Raw genomic sequence first — 15867 nt, 5'->3', positions numbered from 1 at the left:
AATTATTTCATAAATTATTGACAAATTTAAGATGGCTGGTATATCAGCACACCGTAAAGTGAAAGAGAATTTCTGTAAAGTGAAAGGAACTAAAAGATAGTGATGGATGGAACATATAAAATTAGTCCACATCTATTTTCATACATTACACGGAAAATATTTTTGACTCTTTTTCCACTCCTCTTCTGCTTAATGGGGGTCACGGTGTTGTGGATCAGATTGGGCCACGGTGGATAGTAGGTCAGAGTGGGTCACAGAAGGTGGTGAGCCCAGTGGATCGTGGGTCGAGGTGAGTGGTGGACCTAGTGTGACGTGGGCTGAGATGGATGATGGGTCAAGTTTTCGTTGACCCATGCCATCTCTGACCTGGAACACAAGATTAATAATTAGAAGGTTAAGGTAAAAATCATGAGTATGATGTCTGGCATCAGGACATGCATTCTACGGGGTAGTAAAACTAAGACCAGTACCTAAAATAGAACTTTTACCGTCGGATAATGGCACCATCTAGTTGAAATATGCAGAAGTCAAATAGGATTTATTTATTTATTTATTTATTTATTGAAGTTTAGTGTTCCTTTGAGCATCGACGCTATGTAAGGAGTGTATCGAAAAGCAGTTAGCAACATTGGGGGTGTCGGTGTGCACTTGCGAGGCTGCATAGACGGCAAAACCTGGAAGCACCTGGTCTGTTGAAGTCTTGTAAACGGATAGCTGCGTGCTTGTTGCTGTGTTCCGAGTTGAATGGGAAATGTCGCGTGTGAAACGGGAAGTGAAGTGTAAAATCCTGCACAATTGGTGCACCGTCAAAGGCATAACGTACAATCAGATAGAAAAAAGTGTGGAGTTCATCATACAACTGTAGAAATTCGGTGAACATTACAGCTTTGAAGATATGCCGAGATCCGGGCGAAAAAAGGGTCCCAGAAACCCTGGACTCGACTGTGAAGTTGTGCGGTTGATACACCAAAATCCATCAATGTCTGTGCGGGATTTGGCTACCAAAGCGAGAACGTCCATAGGAATGATTCAGCGTATCAAGGCCAGACATAATTTGAAGACCCATAAGAAGCAAAAACGTGCGAAACAAACACCAAAGCAGAGACAAACGGCACACTGAGAAAAAAAAATGTAGGTGGCATACTTAAAAACGTAGGTTACATTCGTAATTCCTGTAGTTTCTGGACTTAACGTACAACCGTATATAACATCCTGCAACAAACGTATAGCTGAAAAAGTATGTATTATACGTACTGTCTGCATAAGTGCAATGACGTCATTCGTGTGACGTCATCTACAGTAACAAGTATATACGGAGGTGATATCTAGCTTTGTGACGTCAGGACCATATACAGCATATTAGTTAACAATGATGACACACACTGACTCTCAGGACGAAGCATAATTTCAAGAAGTATGTATTATACGCTGTGTACCTATGTTTCTTGCGTTCAACCCCGAGACAGCATCTATATTGTACTTATGCCCCATACGTACGACTAGATACAGTATACGTATTGTACGTATGTATTATACAGATTTTCCTTATGTCGCACACAGCTTGTTCAGATACAGCATACAGAATATCCGTATGCACCATACAGAGTGCACATATGTAGCTTACAGACTGTCTGCATGCAGCATATAAATGATACGTACGTCGCGTACAGGTTGGCCGTATGTAATGTATGGATTGGGTGTATGTAGCTTATAGGTTGTTTGTATGAAGTATATGGATTTTACGTATGTCGCATACGTATTGCCTTTTTGTAATATACGGATTGGACGTATGCAGTATATAGATTATACGTATGTTTCTTGCGTTCAACCCCGAGACAGCATCTATATTATACTTATGCCCCGTACGCATGACTAGATACAGTATACGTATTGTACGTATGTATTATACAGATTTTCCTTATGTCGCACACAGCTTATCCGTATGCACCATACAGAGTGCACATATGTAGCTTACAGACTGTTTGCATGCAGCATATAGATTATACTTATGTCGCGTACAGGTTGGCCATATGTTATGTATGGATTGGATGTATGTAGCTAATTGGTTGTCTATATGAAATATACGGATTTTACCTGTATCGCATACGTATTGCCTTCTTGTAATATATGGATTGGACATTTTTAGGATCTAGATTGTGCGTATAGTGCACCATTATTAAAGAGCTGCAACATACTGCAAAATGCATGATACATTCTTACTGTAATGTTGTCAAATATTGTTTTACACTGCATGAAAACAAAAATAGCTTAAAATATGGTTGATCTCCTTTGTGCCAATAATAATAAAATTAACAATACTACACTTTTCAAATTTTAGTTTGGAGCAGTGAAACTGTCCAAGGAAATGTATTTGCCTGCAGGGTGTCCTATAAGTATGGACTTCCTGCTAATTCGTTGGAAAGCTACTGCGAAGCCAAGTGTTGAAAAGTGACGAGCGTTAATTTTAGAAATATTCGCAGAAAGGCGGTTAACCATGTTAAACTATTTTAGTTTTCATACAGAGTAAATCAATATGTGACAATATTAGACCTACTGTAAAAATTTATCATACGTTTTGCAGTAAGTTAGTTGCACCACTTCAATAATAATGCAAAATTCACAACAATGTATAATTCTATATTCAAACTCAAACAAGATTTACGTACAATCATTTATTTAGCTGCTGTTATCCATTGCTTATACTATATAGAGACGACTTCCATATCTTCTTTTCCATAATAGTATCTTCCAAAATACAGAAGTTATTGCCACAAGAAGCCTGAATAGAATTTTTCAGAAAACTTCTCTGTACATTTTAACAGATAAGTTATTTTTTTTAAATATAGATATAATTAAAAATATGAGAGCCACATAACGACATCCCACACCTTAACACTGTGCACCTGTTCAACGTGGCGAAGCAAAATACAGGCGTCATCCAGCTTAGTGCCACGGGCGAGAGAAGTGAATGCGGGCATTGTGATACTGCATACAGAAGCAGGATTCTTTTGGAAAGAAAATATCCAATCTCTTCATAATCAACTCTATTCTAGTATCCCATACCTACGCTCTGTAATCACTCACGCCACACCACCTTTCGCTTACCATTTAAATATGACTGACTGGTTTTCACTTGCTGTCACTATATGACATAACTGGTACTTCTTCGTGGCACTTATACTAATGAACTGTAACCTTCCATGCTCCACGCACTGTAAATTTGGACTTCCAACGATGTCGTCTTAGTGTTGCACTTTTAATGGAGAACAGTAACTTTCTCATACATCCTTAAAGAGTGATGATTCTTAAAGTTACGTGTAAGATACAAGTGTACAGCATATATACGCAAGAATTTAAAACTTACATCAAACTGCATCTTCAAAGTACGAAATAAAGTACAGATTTCAGCAGTAAATGCAACATTGAATTCAGCCAAATGATAAATAGAAAACTCATGCACACTCAGCATTGTTCGTTGTGGATACTGCCTATGACTCAGACAATTGTATCTCATTTCGTGTCGTTTTTCTCACTTGTTTAATACCAAGTACCATGCATAACAGAACGCACGTTAGTCATCAGGCTGCATGAGTGAAATCCTTAAACGCTCCTACTGACCTGCGATGATGGCAGCACTAGAAAAGTTACAAAGTTATGAAACGAACATGGAACACCTGATACAAAGTATAGCGATGTGCAAAGTACCCCATTCTCATGACTTGGATAAAGGATAATTCTGGATGTTGATTTGTTCAGAAAGTAAACGATAATTCTTTATTATTTATTTATATTGTATTATACATTTTGTTACAAATCTTTCCAGTTTACACAACTTTACCGTTAAGATTATTACCAATTTTACAAAGAATCTAACAAAATCTCGTTTCCTTGGGACATTTACATTACTTCAAAAATTAGATCTGAACACATTGCCCCTACCTGGAATTCGAAAATAATTCACATCTGGTGCCAACAAAACAAAAATAACTTAGACATTGACAAACTACACAAGCCAAAATACATTTTCAAATATCCTTGTCCTAAAATTCAAGTATTATACCTGCAAAAGAGTTTCCAAAAAAGATAACCAGGTAAAGAACAAATTAAAGAAATTGTTTATTTCCACAATAATCAGTACTGTGAACAAAGTTTTTTTTTTTTTTTTTTAATAGGCAGCAAATACAGGGACAATGATTAAAAGGAATCAAAAAACTAAATTAAATCACTGAATAATTTCCAGCAATTGTTCTCTAAATAATGCAAAACTTAATAGATGTTAAAGTAAGAATTCGGTAACCGTAATAAAAATGGTGCTGACTACATATCTAGAGGAAGAATATATTTAACTAAAGTAATATGCAGACACAAGGTAAGCCACTTTTCTTACATATGTGCCCTATAACTTCTACAAGTAGATATGTTTCACTACCTTGTTATTTCTTTTTTCAATAGTTTACCTAATATCGTGTGTTTTGGATTCCATCTTAAGTGCGGTCTATTCCAAGTACCATCGTTCCTATTAGTTACTTAAAAATGAACGGTAACTTTATTCGTTTTGTTCATTATGGTATGTAAACTAGTTTATAGGCGATCTAACAGTTACATAGAGACTATGATCGGACATAACTGTAAATGTGTTTGGTATGTACGTCATCAGATCACTATAACGAAGCCAAACAGATTCATTCTTTTTTGAAACTTTATATGCAAAGAAGTGTAGGTCAAAATCATTAGTTTCGAACAAAGAACATAATAAAAATATTCTTTCATCGTCAGTAACCCATATATCCGTTATTTGGGCAAATATAGGTAAACAGTTTTCAGTGCACAGATCAACAGTAACAACAGAAGAAACATCTAATTTAACACCTTTAATTCTTACCCAGGCTACAGAATATATCACAGGATTCGATGTCAGAAAAAAACTTTTGTTTCAGCAAACTAGTGATGATAGTTTCCACTTTTCGCTTTTTTCCACAAATGAAAGAGCACACAGGTTTATTTTTTAAAATCATGTCGTTCAATATTAGTTGGTTTTTCATTGCAATTGTTTTGCATATGTTCACACGGCTCGAAGACGCCCTGGCAGCAATTTTAGAAATTTTATGTTTGGCCTCAAACCTCATTGTCCACACTTGGGTCAAAGGTCCAAACTTAAGAAGCATACTAGGATAGTGTAAAAGAAAATGGAATTTTGGTTTTAGCGAACTTTTAGTAAGGTTGCAATATGTCTCATTAAGATCTGCTATTAAATATGTCAGTTGCTCAGACGTATCATTATAAACCCTCTTATTTAACAATCTATCCAAAATTCTACGTAACGCTGTATACAAATTACACACTTCATTTTTTCTTGGAACATAATAGCCAAAAAGTAAACCAAAATACCTAACTAATGTAACCATTTCAGAAGCAGACGTTCTAAGTTTCAAGTTGGATCCTTCCACTGTTAATGCATTCACAGGTTTGGACGAAGAATCCGGACCGTAATCAAAATTAAACAATCGAGCTTGTACAATATTCAATGGAACTAGTTTCGTCTCTTGAACTAAATAAGTAATAACAAAATTCATTACGTAACGACAACAACCTTCTAAGTAGTCATGTAAAATATCTACTCCTACATTATCAAAAAGTTTAAATCCATTTAAATTAAGGAAAACACATTTCTCCTTGATACCTGTTCTCGACGTATCATTTAAGAGTAAATGTTGCTCATAATTTTCTATGCTCCTCAATGACGTTTTATCTTCATACAACATACTTTGCATCTGCTGTTTGCTACAAGTACAGATTCTACAGTAATAATTTGCCACAAAGTTCTCCACAAAACCCAATATGCCATTTAAGGCTAAATTATCGCCACATAAACACACAACATGAAACTTAATAGCTCCGCTGAAAACATCGGTGGCCACTGATACACCCGTATGGTTTAATTCATTGAGTATTTCAATTATTTTTTGGAAAACTATGTTGTTTCCAAATTTGTTCCTGTCAGATGAATGGAACAATGCGAGAAGGAAAATGTGATTCAAAAGGGAAGCGTAGTGAGTGGGGAGACAGGGCAACGACAAGTAAATTGCACCTAATTTATGAATAGTAGCATGACTACCAAGAGGATTCCCAATCTCAAAATCGTCGAAATACAGTATCATGGGAAGGTGAAGGTAATTTTCTTCACTTGTGTTCAGTACATCTTTCCAAATTTTCGCCTGCACAATGTTTTCTAAACAGATTGCATCATTTTCTAAATACTTTAAATATTGTAAGGTTTCAAATAAGACTTTATTAATTGAAAAAAATTTTTGAAGAACAACATTGATAGGTATAAGCTGCATTGTACAAGGTATAGATACAAAACCGACACCATCTCCTGAACGTTTGGACTCCATACGTTGCCCAATTGTAATTTCTATGGGAGTAATGTACGTTTCCAAACGTTCAAAGAATTGAAGACGTTTATATTCTGAACGAAGATCCGTTACACATGCAGCATGTGATGACAACACTTTTTCGAAGCATTCTTGAATGTATCTTGGAACATTATCTCTACCAACCATATTATAAAATTCGGTTTCAAGAATATTTTTTGAGGCATGTAAAAAATTATTCAAGTTTTCCACAATGAACTGAATTGTAGAACGAGGAATAAGTGGCATTGCATGCAGTGATGATACAAATTGTGCTATAGCGTTTTCTTTGGTTATTTCATGAACAAAATCTTGCGTGGGTGTAGAAGGGGTATCAGAAAGTACAATATTTAGGTTTGATTGGGAATCAATGACTGATGGGGACGAAGTACATGTTGAATGGACTCTAACTAAGTGTCTTTTAAGAGTAACTCCCGATGAAAAGAGGCGAAAGCACCTTCTTTCACCGCAACGGAAATCCCTCGTACCAGTAGTTAACTTCCTGCAGTAAATTCTCATGTGCTTTATTAAGTTAGATACTACAGGGAATTTCTTCGCACATCCGTAACACGTATACCTTTTATGTAATAGTTAAGAGGCAAAGATCCGCTAGTAAGTTCCTCACTGCTTGATTTATACGATCGAATTTTGTTTCTATGTTGTAAAATCCTCTCTGTATGACGAGCCAAATATCTGATGCTTCTTCTGGGTATTGAGCACCAACGGACTGAAAAATTTTGAAAGCAACATCTACAGCTTGGATTACACTGTGCATGGAATAATATGTGTTATCCACTACAACATACACTCCCTTCACTTCCGTAAGATTGTCACCAACAAATAACACAAGGGGCTGGAAAGACCGTCCAAGACGTTGGAGTTTGTTCCTTCGGGATTCAACGCACACCTGTACGTCATCTCCTGATGCAACTTGAGTTATGAATCCATCTCTTATTTCTGAGCGCGATGGTTTCCATGTTGTCAATCCTCTCTTCCGTCTGCAGGGCGGAATTCCAATTATGTAAGGAATTAACAAAAGGGCCACTAGACTCCTTGAGTCAGGATCTTGATCTGAAAAGAACAACAGTAGTTATAATCGGGTCGTTCAGTGTGAAAGTAAACTAGAGCTAAATTATAATCGACACTTCTGAGTATTTCAGTTACCGGTAACTGACAAACATTGGTGATAACTAAGAGGGAACTAATTGAAAGAATTAAATAAAATCACTATTGAATGATGCGAAGAATAATTTCAGAAATACGAAGATAAGCGACCAGCCGATATTTACTGATAACACCAGTCATAGTAAAGAAAAATTACACGCTATTATGGTTGGATGTCGAAACATTTTCTCATTCTATTTTTTACCTACTATGACTAATATGGTTTTATTATTCAATGATTTCAAGCCAAGAGTTCCAATGAGTTATCTTAACACTTAATTAACAACTAGCTTCAAAATATATACCAGTGTATTGTTTAGGTCGAACTAAATCCTAGTATTATTTGACAATATTCCTTAGTCTATGAACATGTATGTGAAACTAAGCTATTTTATTGTAAAAGTGAAGGTTCACTAGTTTTCTGTTTAATTTCAGTTCTCAGTCTCTTGATTGCATTACGAATTCAGCACATGCTAAGTAGCTCATTATGAACATATGTCATCCCTAGTTTTAGCTTCTAAAATCCATTCAATATCCAAGTTAGTACTTTCTAAATATATATAATTGTCCTTATTTTCTACTCTGCTGATCATGATCGTAAGTTTTTATATATGTTTTATTTACATTTTTGTTTAATGTTACACGGTAATGTTCATTAGGGTAAAAGACAGAACGACGGTAAACTAAAGTGAATGTTAAACTAAACTTTTTTGTGTGCTCTCACTGGGAATTGAACTCGAGACCACGTGCATCAAAGACGCACACACTAGTCACTAGATCAACGGAGAGGCTCTCGCCAAATGGCTTTGTGGTGAACAGTGTGCGTGGGTTTTCTCGACTTCTTAAACAATTTTACCATTTTGTTCACCACCATTAGCACAGTCTCCTTTAGCCTTGGTGCATAACGTCGAAGCCAATATCAACAGTACTGCTTCAATCAACGAAATTTCATCTGGCATCCAAAGCCTTCCTTAGAATAGAAATAATGTGACAACGAATTTAATATAAGTTCCGTAATACAACAGAACGATTAAACAAATGCCATACAAATATGGAGCAGAAACATAAGTGTACATGATAAGGAATAATAACTTTCGCATTTTGTTTTAATTTAAGATGAAACTTCATTCCTTTTCAAAGAATGATAGTTACTGGTCTAGTTGGAAAACTAGTTTATACCGCTGTGGGCCTACCAGTACCTTACCCACTCTGTCTAAGAGAGGAATAATTTTTAAACTCTTGTAAAGTACCCAGAAACAAATATATTTCGTGCTTAGGGAGCCTTTCATGGAAGCCTTTGAACAAAAATAAATAAATAAAAATAAATAAAAATAAAAAATACAAAATATTACCTACTTGTGATATGACCCACTTAAGCTGTATTAGAAATATGTAGTGTTAGGACAGAGTGGGTCCAGGTAACATGATTGTCTATGCTCGAAACGCAACTTTCAGAGATACTTCAAAATTCAAAGTAAAATTGAATTTGCATTACCTCTAATTTTTCCTATGTAATTTGAAATTTGATGCTTTAATTCTGGATCCCTGGAAGTCTTTATGCGTTCTTCAGCGATATTGATTATTCTATCTCGTACTGCCACTATAGTACTGAAGAAACAGTTGTCCTTCTCTGGATAGAGGTACGAAAAATCGTGTAACAGCTGAAAAGAAAATTGTAAACATTAAAACACCAATGGAGCAAAAAAAAAAAAAAAGTACATATGTTCAACCAACAGCGATACATACACGTACCAGTTGGACAGTCTTACGATTAATTTTTGCAGCTATTTCACAAATATTTTTGTTTATTATTGTTAATCAATATGAGATTGAAGGTAATATTTTGCAAGAAATTAATACTGTAAGAAATCCACCCACAGGTGCAATGTTGTAAGCCACAAACTTACCCGGGGATCAAACTAAGAACCCATGCACGAGAGTTAAGTACTACTGAGCCACCTAACCTAGCAACAAAACAAGTTTTAGTCTCAAGACCTGTAAAGTATTACAATCATTGAACATCTTAAAACTATTTTATTTACCTTGATTTGCAATGACTTAATGCACTGACTATGGTTTAATTCACTTATTTCATATGTAATTAGCATAATATTTTCTATCGTTTTATGGTTTTATTGTATTCTATAGGTTTATATTCGTATCATTGAATTACACGACCAAGAGTTGTATTATTGATTTTAGTTCTAAGCACGTTATTAAAGATTATTATTATTATTATTAAAAAAATTGAGTCACACATTTATAAATTATTTATGTCAATTAAAATGTATTAAAATATATTATGGCACAAGTACATGGATTTTAGTTCTGTGTGTATGAAGTTATACTTCAGAACACATAAAATAAATATACTTTTGTTATAATAAGTTAATAAATAATTCTAGTTATACCTCCAATGTGACATTTGTGTCTGTTTCACTGGTTCGTGGAGGAATAGTTGTTAATGCAAGTCATTTCTTCATTGAATGGTTGAAGTCTCCTTTTTTGACGCTTTAATTTCAGGCTACGTCTAAAACTACAACTCTCACAAATACAATGTAATTGGAAATGAACTCTAAGTAATTTCAGTAGAGAAGAATGTTTCAAATTTCACTAATAGCTGAGAGAGGTTATTTTCATAATATCCTTGCAGGAAGCATTAGCAACGTTACGGATATTGTAAATGGGTTCTTGGCCTCTGTGATAATTTGACTACCTTATCACTAAATTCCGGAACACTTTGCGAAAGACATAGTATTACAGTCATGCAAGTTGTTTTAATCCAACAACTTTCGAAAAAAAATTACAGGAAATTAAATACTGTACAAGTATATGAGGAAGCATCAACAAGTTCGTACAATCACCTAGAATGACGAACAACAACCCCCCTTGGACATGCATTTTATAGTTACGTCCACGTATGTGAACCATGAACATGGACTAGTTACAACTTTTTCCAGATAAACCTCTGAATGTGCAATGATTGGCAAGCTTGAAGCATGAAGCGTCATTAAATTCCTCCATCTGCAGGGGAAATCACGAAAGTAGATTCATGAAGAGAAGTCTGAGGATGAAACCCCATCCTATGAAAGGATCCAAGTGGAAACCAATTCCAAACTTACAAATGACCACCGCGGACGTCTGTAGATCTGGAAGAATCTTTCATGAATGATGTCGCCTTGATAGAGAAAGTTGAGATAATGGAAGACAGGAGGATTACCATTGAAAATGTTCTGTGTGCATAGATATGGATATGGGTCTACCTGAAATAATACAACCAGCTGCATTTTCAGGAAGTGTCAATACGATGAGTGCCACGACTGCTCATTCCAGAAGGGATCGCGACGACGCTGCAAAGAAATGTTGCATCGCTGTGAGATGAAGAGGACCTTCTAGGCAGACTAATGACAACTGACGAACGCTAGGTTTATTTTTATGATCCATAAGCAAAGGAAATGAGCAAACAATGGAAACACCCCTCCTTCCAACCCTTAAAAAGACAACACAGAAGTCGGCCGCCAAAGTGATGCTTTTAGTTTTCTGAGACTGAAGGGGTCATCACGAAGATTACCTACGACAGAAACTAACTATTACCTATTATTCCAATCTCCTGACTAAGTCACGAGAGGAATTGAAGAAACGTCGTGGAGTGGCCACACAAGGGGTTCTACTGTTGGCAGACAATGTACGAGCTCGTGTCCATGAAGGCAGTGGAATTAGGATATGAAAGGTTGACCCACCAAAGTGACCTTTCTCTTCTCACAAATGAAGCATCCACTCAGAGAATGTTATTTTGACAGTAGGAAAGACGTTATTTCTGAGGAACTATGGTTTCAAAGCCAAACTGCAGACTTTTACAAAACAGGCTTACGGAAAGTGCAGAACCGCTGGCAAAAATGTGTCGCTAGGCACAGTGACTATGTAGAAAGGTACTAATACCATCCTTGTTGCAGTTCTCCTGAGAACTTTGACACCCCCTCGGCACGCAGAAACAGGGATAAAGAGTTCAATAATGTCTTACAATAGGTAAACGTTTACGTGACAGTTTTCACCTTGACAAGGCACATTGGTGTGCCGCGACACACTAGTTGCTGAACACTGCTCTAGAAGAATTTAGAATCGTACAATCATCGTATTTTGATAAACATCTTAAATGTTGAGAGTTGGGGACACCCAATATTGATTAATTTCTCATATATAAACGTACAACACTTACTAATTGAAATCCTTGAGGTTGTTTTAGAGCAGGATATTTGTTAAAATAGTCCACGACAGTTCCTGCACCATCTTCGACTTCCCGCATGCGATTGAGGACTGTGCCGTTCCAATTTATTTCAACTAGTGCCCATGGATCGATACTGTTCTGAAGCCACTGAACTTTTTCATCCACAATTGGCTCATCTAGAAAAGAAAATACACAGTATAAATGACTAAAGTATAAAGATAAGGAACTGTACGGTCTACTGGAGTTGACTTTGGTATTTCAAATATTTCCAGTATTCTGACCGAAAAATGTTTAGAAAACTATGGTGAACCAAAACAACGTGAGTGCCACATACGACTGTATGCTATGGTATTGAATGGCCTGTAAAATGTTACACAAGCAGTCTTCTGTATGCTAATAGAAAAATCAAACTAGTGGACTAAAACAACAACCAGAAGAGTTTTCTGGACCTTTTTTTCCACTCAGAATGCCTTTCAATCCACTTTTTTGGTGTGTTGGTCCTCCACTCCTCACAGCAAACTTTTCTCAGCTAGTTCACCGTATTACATATTTTTACAGTCTCATTACATTTGTACAGAAACAGTCAAGACCAACTAATTACAAATATCAGAGTAACGTGTTTAATGTTCACATTTAGGTGTGCTACTGTCTTGATACTGCAAAAATATTACATGAACGTAACTATATATAAAATTTCTATATACTAACTATATACTATTTGCTTTCTCGAACTAGCTAGGTTTCTGATTAGGTTACCAGTTATCTCTATCACTACCTACACCCAGATGAAGGGGCTGCCATCTTGAAGCGTCTCAAAAGGAATTTTCCAATATTACACAATTTTCAATATATTTTCAGTATTTTCGTTATCGATATAAATTTCCAGTTGCTTTCCAGTATTGCAAGTATCAGTTAACACCCTGTATACTGTAGCTCGAAACCTGAAGAGGCCGCAGTGGCTCAGGGGTAGAGCATTCATCTTCTGTGCGTGAGTCCCAAGTTCAACCAAGCTCGCGCCTAGTGGGCTTTGTGTTGAACAAACACTGAAGAGTTCTCCAGCTTCCAGCCACTTTCTTCACTTCATTTCATTCATTCTTATTAGTGCAGTCTCTCTTAGCCTATGACAACTGTGGAACGTAAAAAAAAGATTTCTGTTTTGAAGATTGCAGCCAAAAACTGAGCTGAACAACGAATTCTCTCAACCATCCGAAAAGCCTCATTAAACATCTTAGTACTACTAATTAAGCAGACGTTTATATCAGTTATGTCAAGTTTACAGAAAAGTACTGAAGTTAACATGTTTTCTATCAGGTATGCCGCAAAGCCCAGCGGCATATTATGTTGTACCTCTAAACAATGAACAGGGAAAAACCTATAGCACAAGTGAAGAACTAATCGATACTACTAACTACGTTCTAAATCCTGCCATTTAAATTATAAAAATGATTTTAGTCATTAACACAATGTTTATTGTGTGTGCTGTTATGCTAAAAAACACCATTTCTTACTTTCGAAAAATATTGTTTTTCCTGTAATTGATTAGTAGTGATTAGTTAAAAGTGTAAAGCGAAATCCAGTAACTATTTATTGATCGAGTGATCCATATCTAGTCATATTTTCAGGTAGAGTGACATGCAAAGTTAGATGCCAAATCCGCCTGACATTGCTATTACAAGTTTATCAATCACTGATTAGAGCTGAATTTTAATAAAGCATATTTCCCTACACCTGCAGATAATACGAAGTTTTAAAACTAATTTTATCGCACATCATTAGTTTAGATACGCCAGTAAAAGTAGTTTATGCAATAATTCACCTGAGTAGGCTTCACGGTATAAAAACCAGTAATACTGTACAGTACCCGTGGGTAAGAAGTTTGCGTACGTGCCTCTGGCGTGGGAAATCCGGGTTCGATTTCTGGCGGAAGTTCGGATCCTACTTTAAACTGTAGGTCCAAGTCTCATATAGCCCCGCAGCTTAACGGTACGCTAAACTAAAATAAAACCAAACAGCTCCAACTATACCTGGTTTGCACGTTCTATGATTTATCATAGAAGTCATTTATTCTTTAATATTTTAATGATTGGTGTAATATCATTAAGTACTCACTGCATGCAATTTAATAACATTTAGAATAAGTTCGCGTTTCTAATGTCTTGTTACCATGGGAAGATAATAGCTTAGTCATTTCGTTCAGTATGTATTCGTTGACAGAAAATAAGAGTATGTAAATCTAGTACCCAAAACCCATGCCCTTTTAAACTACAAGCTCTGTATGAGCCCTTTCCAGGATTAATTATTATTTGTCATTATATACTTGCTTTCATGTAACAAATTACTTTACATACTATCTAAACTACATACTAGCATGAAACGAAAGCTAGTAAATGTAAGATCTATATACCTTCATTTTCTTCCTCTACTGTTAGTACTGAAGATAAATTCGAAGACGTAGAACGCCTTGATGGACAACTCTGAGGTGAGGTGGGATCTTTTAACTCCCGAAGTTTCCTTCTCCGTGTAATGTAAGCTTCGTATAATATTCCGCTAGCATTTCTCTTCGTCTGATATCGTGTTGCAGGTAGCGACGCTGTATAATAAAGAGATGCAGCTTCCTTAGGAAATAGGTCTACAATTTGCTTTGCCAAGGTTGTGAAGTCAAACATCTGGATTTTTCTGTATGGGTTTTCAAAAAGGATGTGCTTAATCAAAAGCCGTCCTACTTCTTTTCGTTGACTTCCGCGCAACAATCCATTGTTTTGTGTTGATGAATTTATTATTGCCTTTCCATCAAGTGTTTCGTTCAGAACATTAAAGACCTGAAACAAAAGATCCGAAAACATTTTCAGTGTGCACTCAGTGGATGTGCTTAAGGAAACAAAGTATTTGAGATTAAATAGACAATATGTTCATTTCTTCATATACAGTATGAGAACAGGAAGGTCGTCCTGTTCTTTCCTAATCTCAAGACCACAGACCTTTCTAGCACTTATTATTATTATTATTATTATTATTATTATTATTATTATTATTATTATTATTATTATTATTTTGTTTCTAGCAATGTATCGTCTTTTTCCCTTCAAATGGTGAAGCAACATTTGCACAGAAGGAATGTCTTGACATCCTTCCTCTGTTTTTTCTGTATTTTAAGACGACAGAATGGCAAGATGGTGCACTGCTAAGTTACATGGTTGCTACTCTCAATTTTTCTACTGATCGTGGTCATATGTGGCACCAATTGAGTGATGCCATTGGGGAGAAGTATGAATGAAATGAACTATGAGTCGTAACATTCACTTGTAAACTCATTACGTTACCTGAAACAAACCCCAGATATCAAGAATATGTATATGAAGGGAGGAAGCAAGTCTCAGAAAATGTCCTAGATACGAAAGCTGTACATTTAAAAAATAAATAAAAGAAGTTAAATGCTCGGCATTGGTAAGTGTAATTTATAAGTGTAGAGTGAGGGTAAATAATAGTATACAAAGACAAACCTTTGATAGGATAATGTAACTAAAGTGAACATAATATGAGTGAAGAATGTGGAGGGACACACCATAAACTTACATAATATAAATGAAAAGCATAAAGAATTTAATTACCATTAGTAAAAGTATGAATTAAAATGTGTATCCCAATATCCATTTACTTTTGAAACTTGTAACAGATTTTTTGTTTATCCAATCCTATTTACTATGATAAATATAGCAACAATAAGCAAAATAGTAAGGGAAATATCGATGGTATTGATACTTACATATAAAGGGTCAAAAGGCTTCCAACAATTTCCATATATCTGGGATTGACTTCCATCTAAATTGGAGGGGGCTTTATTTACACCCTCGTTATGTCCTTCTGCTTCGTAAGTATCTTCAATTTGTCGTCTTTCTACAAGGTCGTTGTCTGTTGCACTTTTAGCTCCTGTAGCTCTTAGAACAGCATCAGATATATCCACTAAGCAGTCTCCATCATTATAGGAATGAACAGAAACCTTAAGGAAATTAAACATTTCCATGTTCAATAACAGATCTACGTTAATGAAAAGATTTCATTTATTAT

General features: G+C 35.7%; 1 protein-coding gene and 1 long non-coding RNA gene across 9 annotated transcripts in view; one reads left to right on the top strand and one right to left on the bottom strand.

Annotated features, from left to right (window-relative positions):
* LOC145694617 (uncharacterized) overlaps positions 1-15867 on the top strand; it is a 122985-nt gene that overhangs the window by 53580 nt on the left and 53538 nt on the right. The gene's annotated exons all lie outside the window — the stretch shown is intronic.
* The window catches only part of LOC145694615 (uncharacterized), a 33368-nt gene continuing 23331 nt past the window's right edge, over positions 5831-15867 (bottom strand). For 6 of the 7 annotated variants that reach the window (XM_081771010.1, XM_081771011.1, XM_081771012.1 and 3 more), the window contains 5 exons: positions 15566-15799; positions 14207-14621; positions 11794-11978; positions 9073-9238; positions 5831-7484 (listed from right to left, as the gene is read on the bottom strand). In XM_081771010.1, the coding sequence (XP_081627136.1) occupies positions 6994-7484; positions 9073-9238; positions 11794-11978; positions 14207-14621; positions 15566-15799 (1491 nt within the window). In that variant the 3' untranslated portion in view covers positions 5831-6993. The remainder of the gene's footprint in view (positions 7485-9072; positions 9239-11793; positions 11979-14206; positions 14622-15565; positions 15800-15867) is intronic. The other variant, XM_081771014.1, reaches the window with a different exon arrangement.

This window comes from Thermobia domestica, chromosome 9, assembly GCF_964235325.1.
Source record: "Thermobia domestica chromosome 9, izTheDome1.hap1.1, whole genome shotgun sequence".
In the NCBI taxonomy this organism is placed as follows: Eukaryota; Metazoa; Arthropoda; class Insecta; order Zygentoma; family Lepismatidae; genus Thermobia; species Thermobia domestica.
Note: the sequence above shows the minus strand (reverse complement) of the source record. Positions and strands in the feature narration are given on the sequence as shown.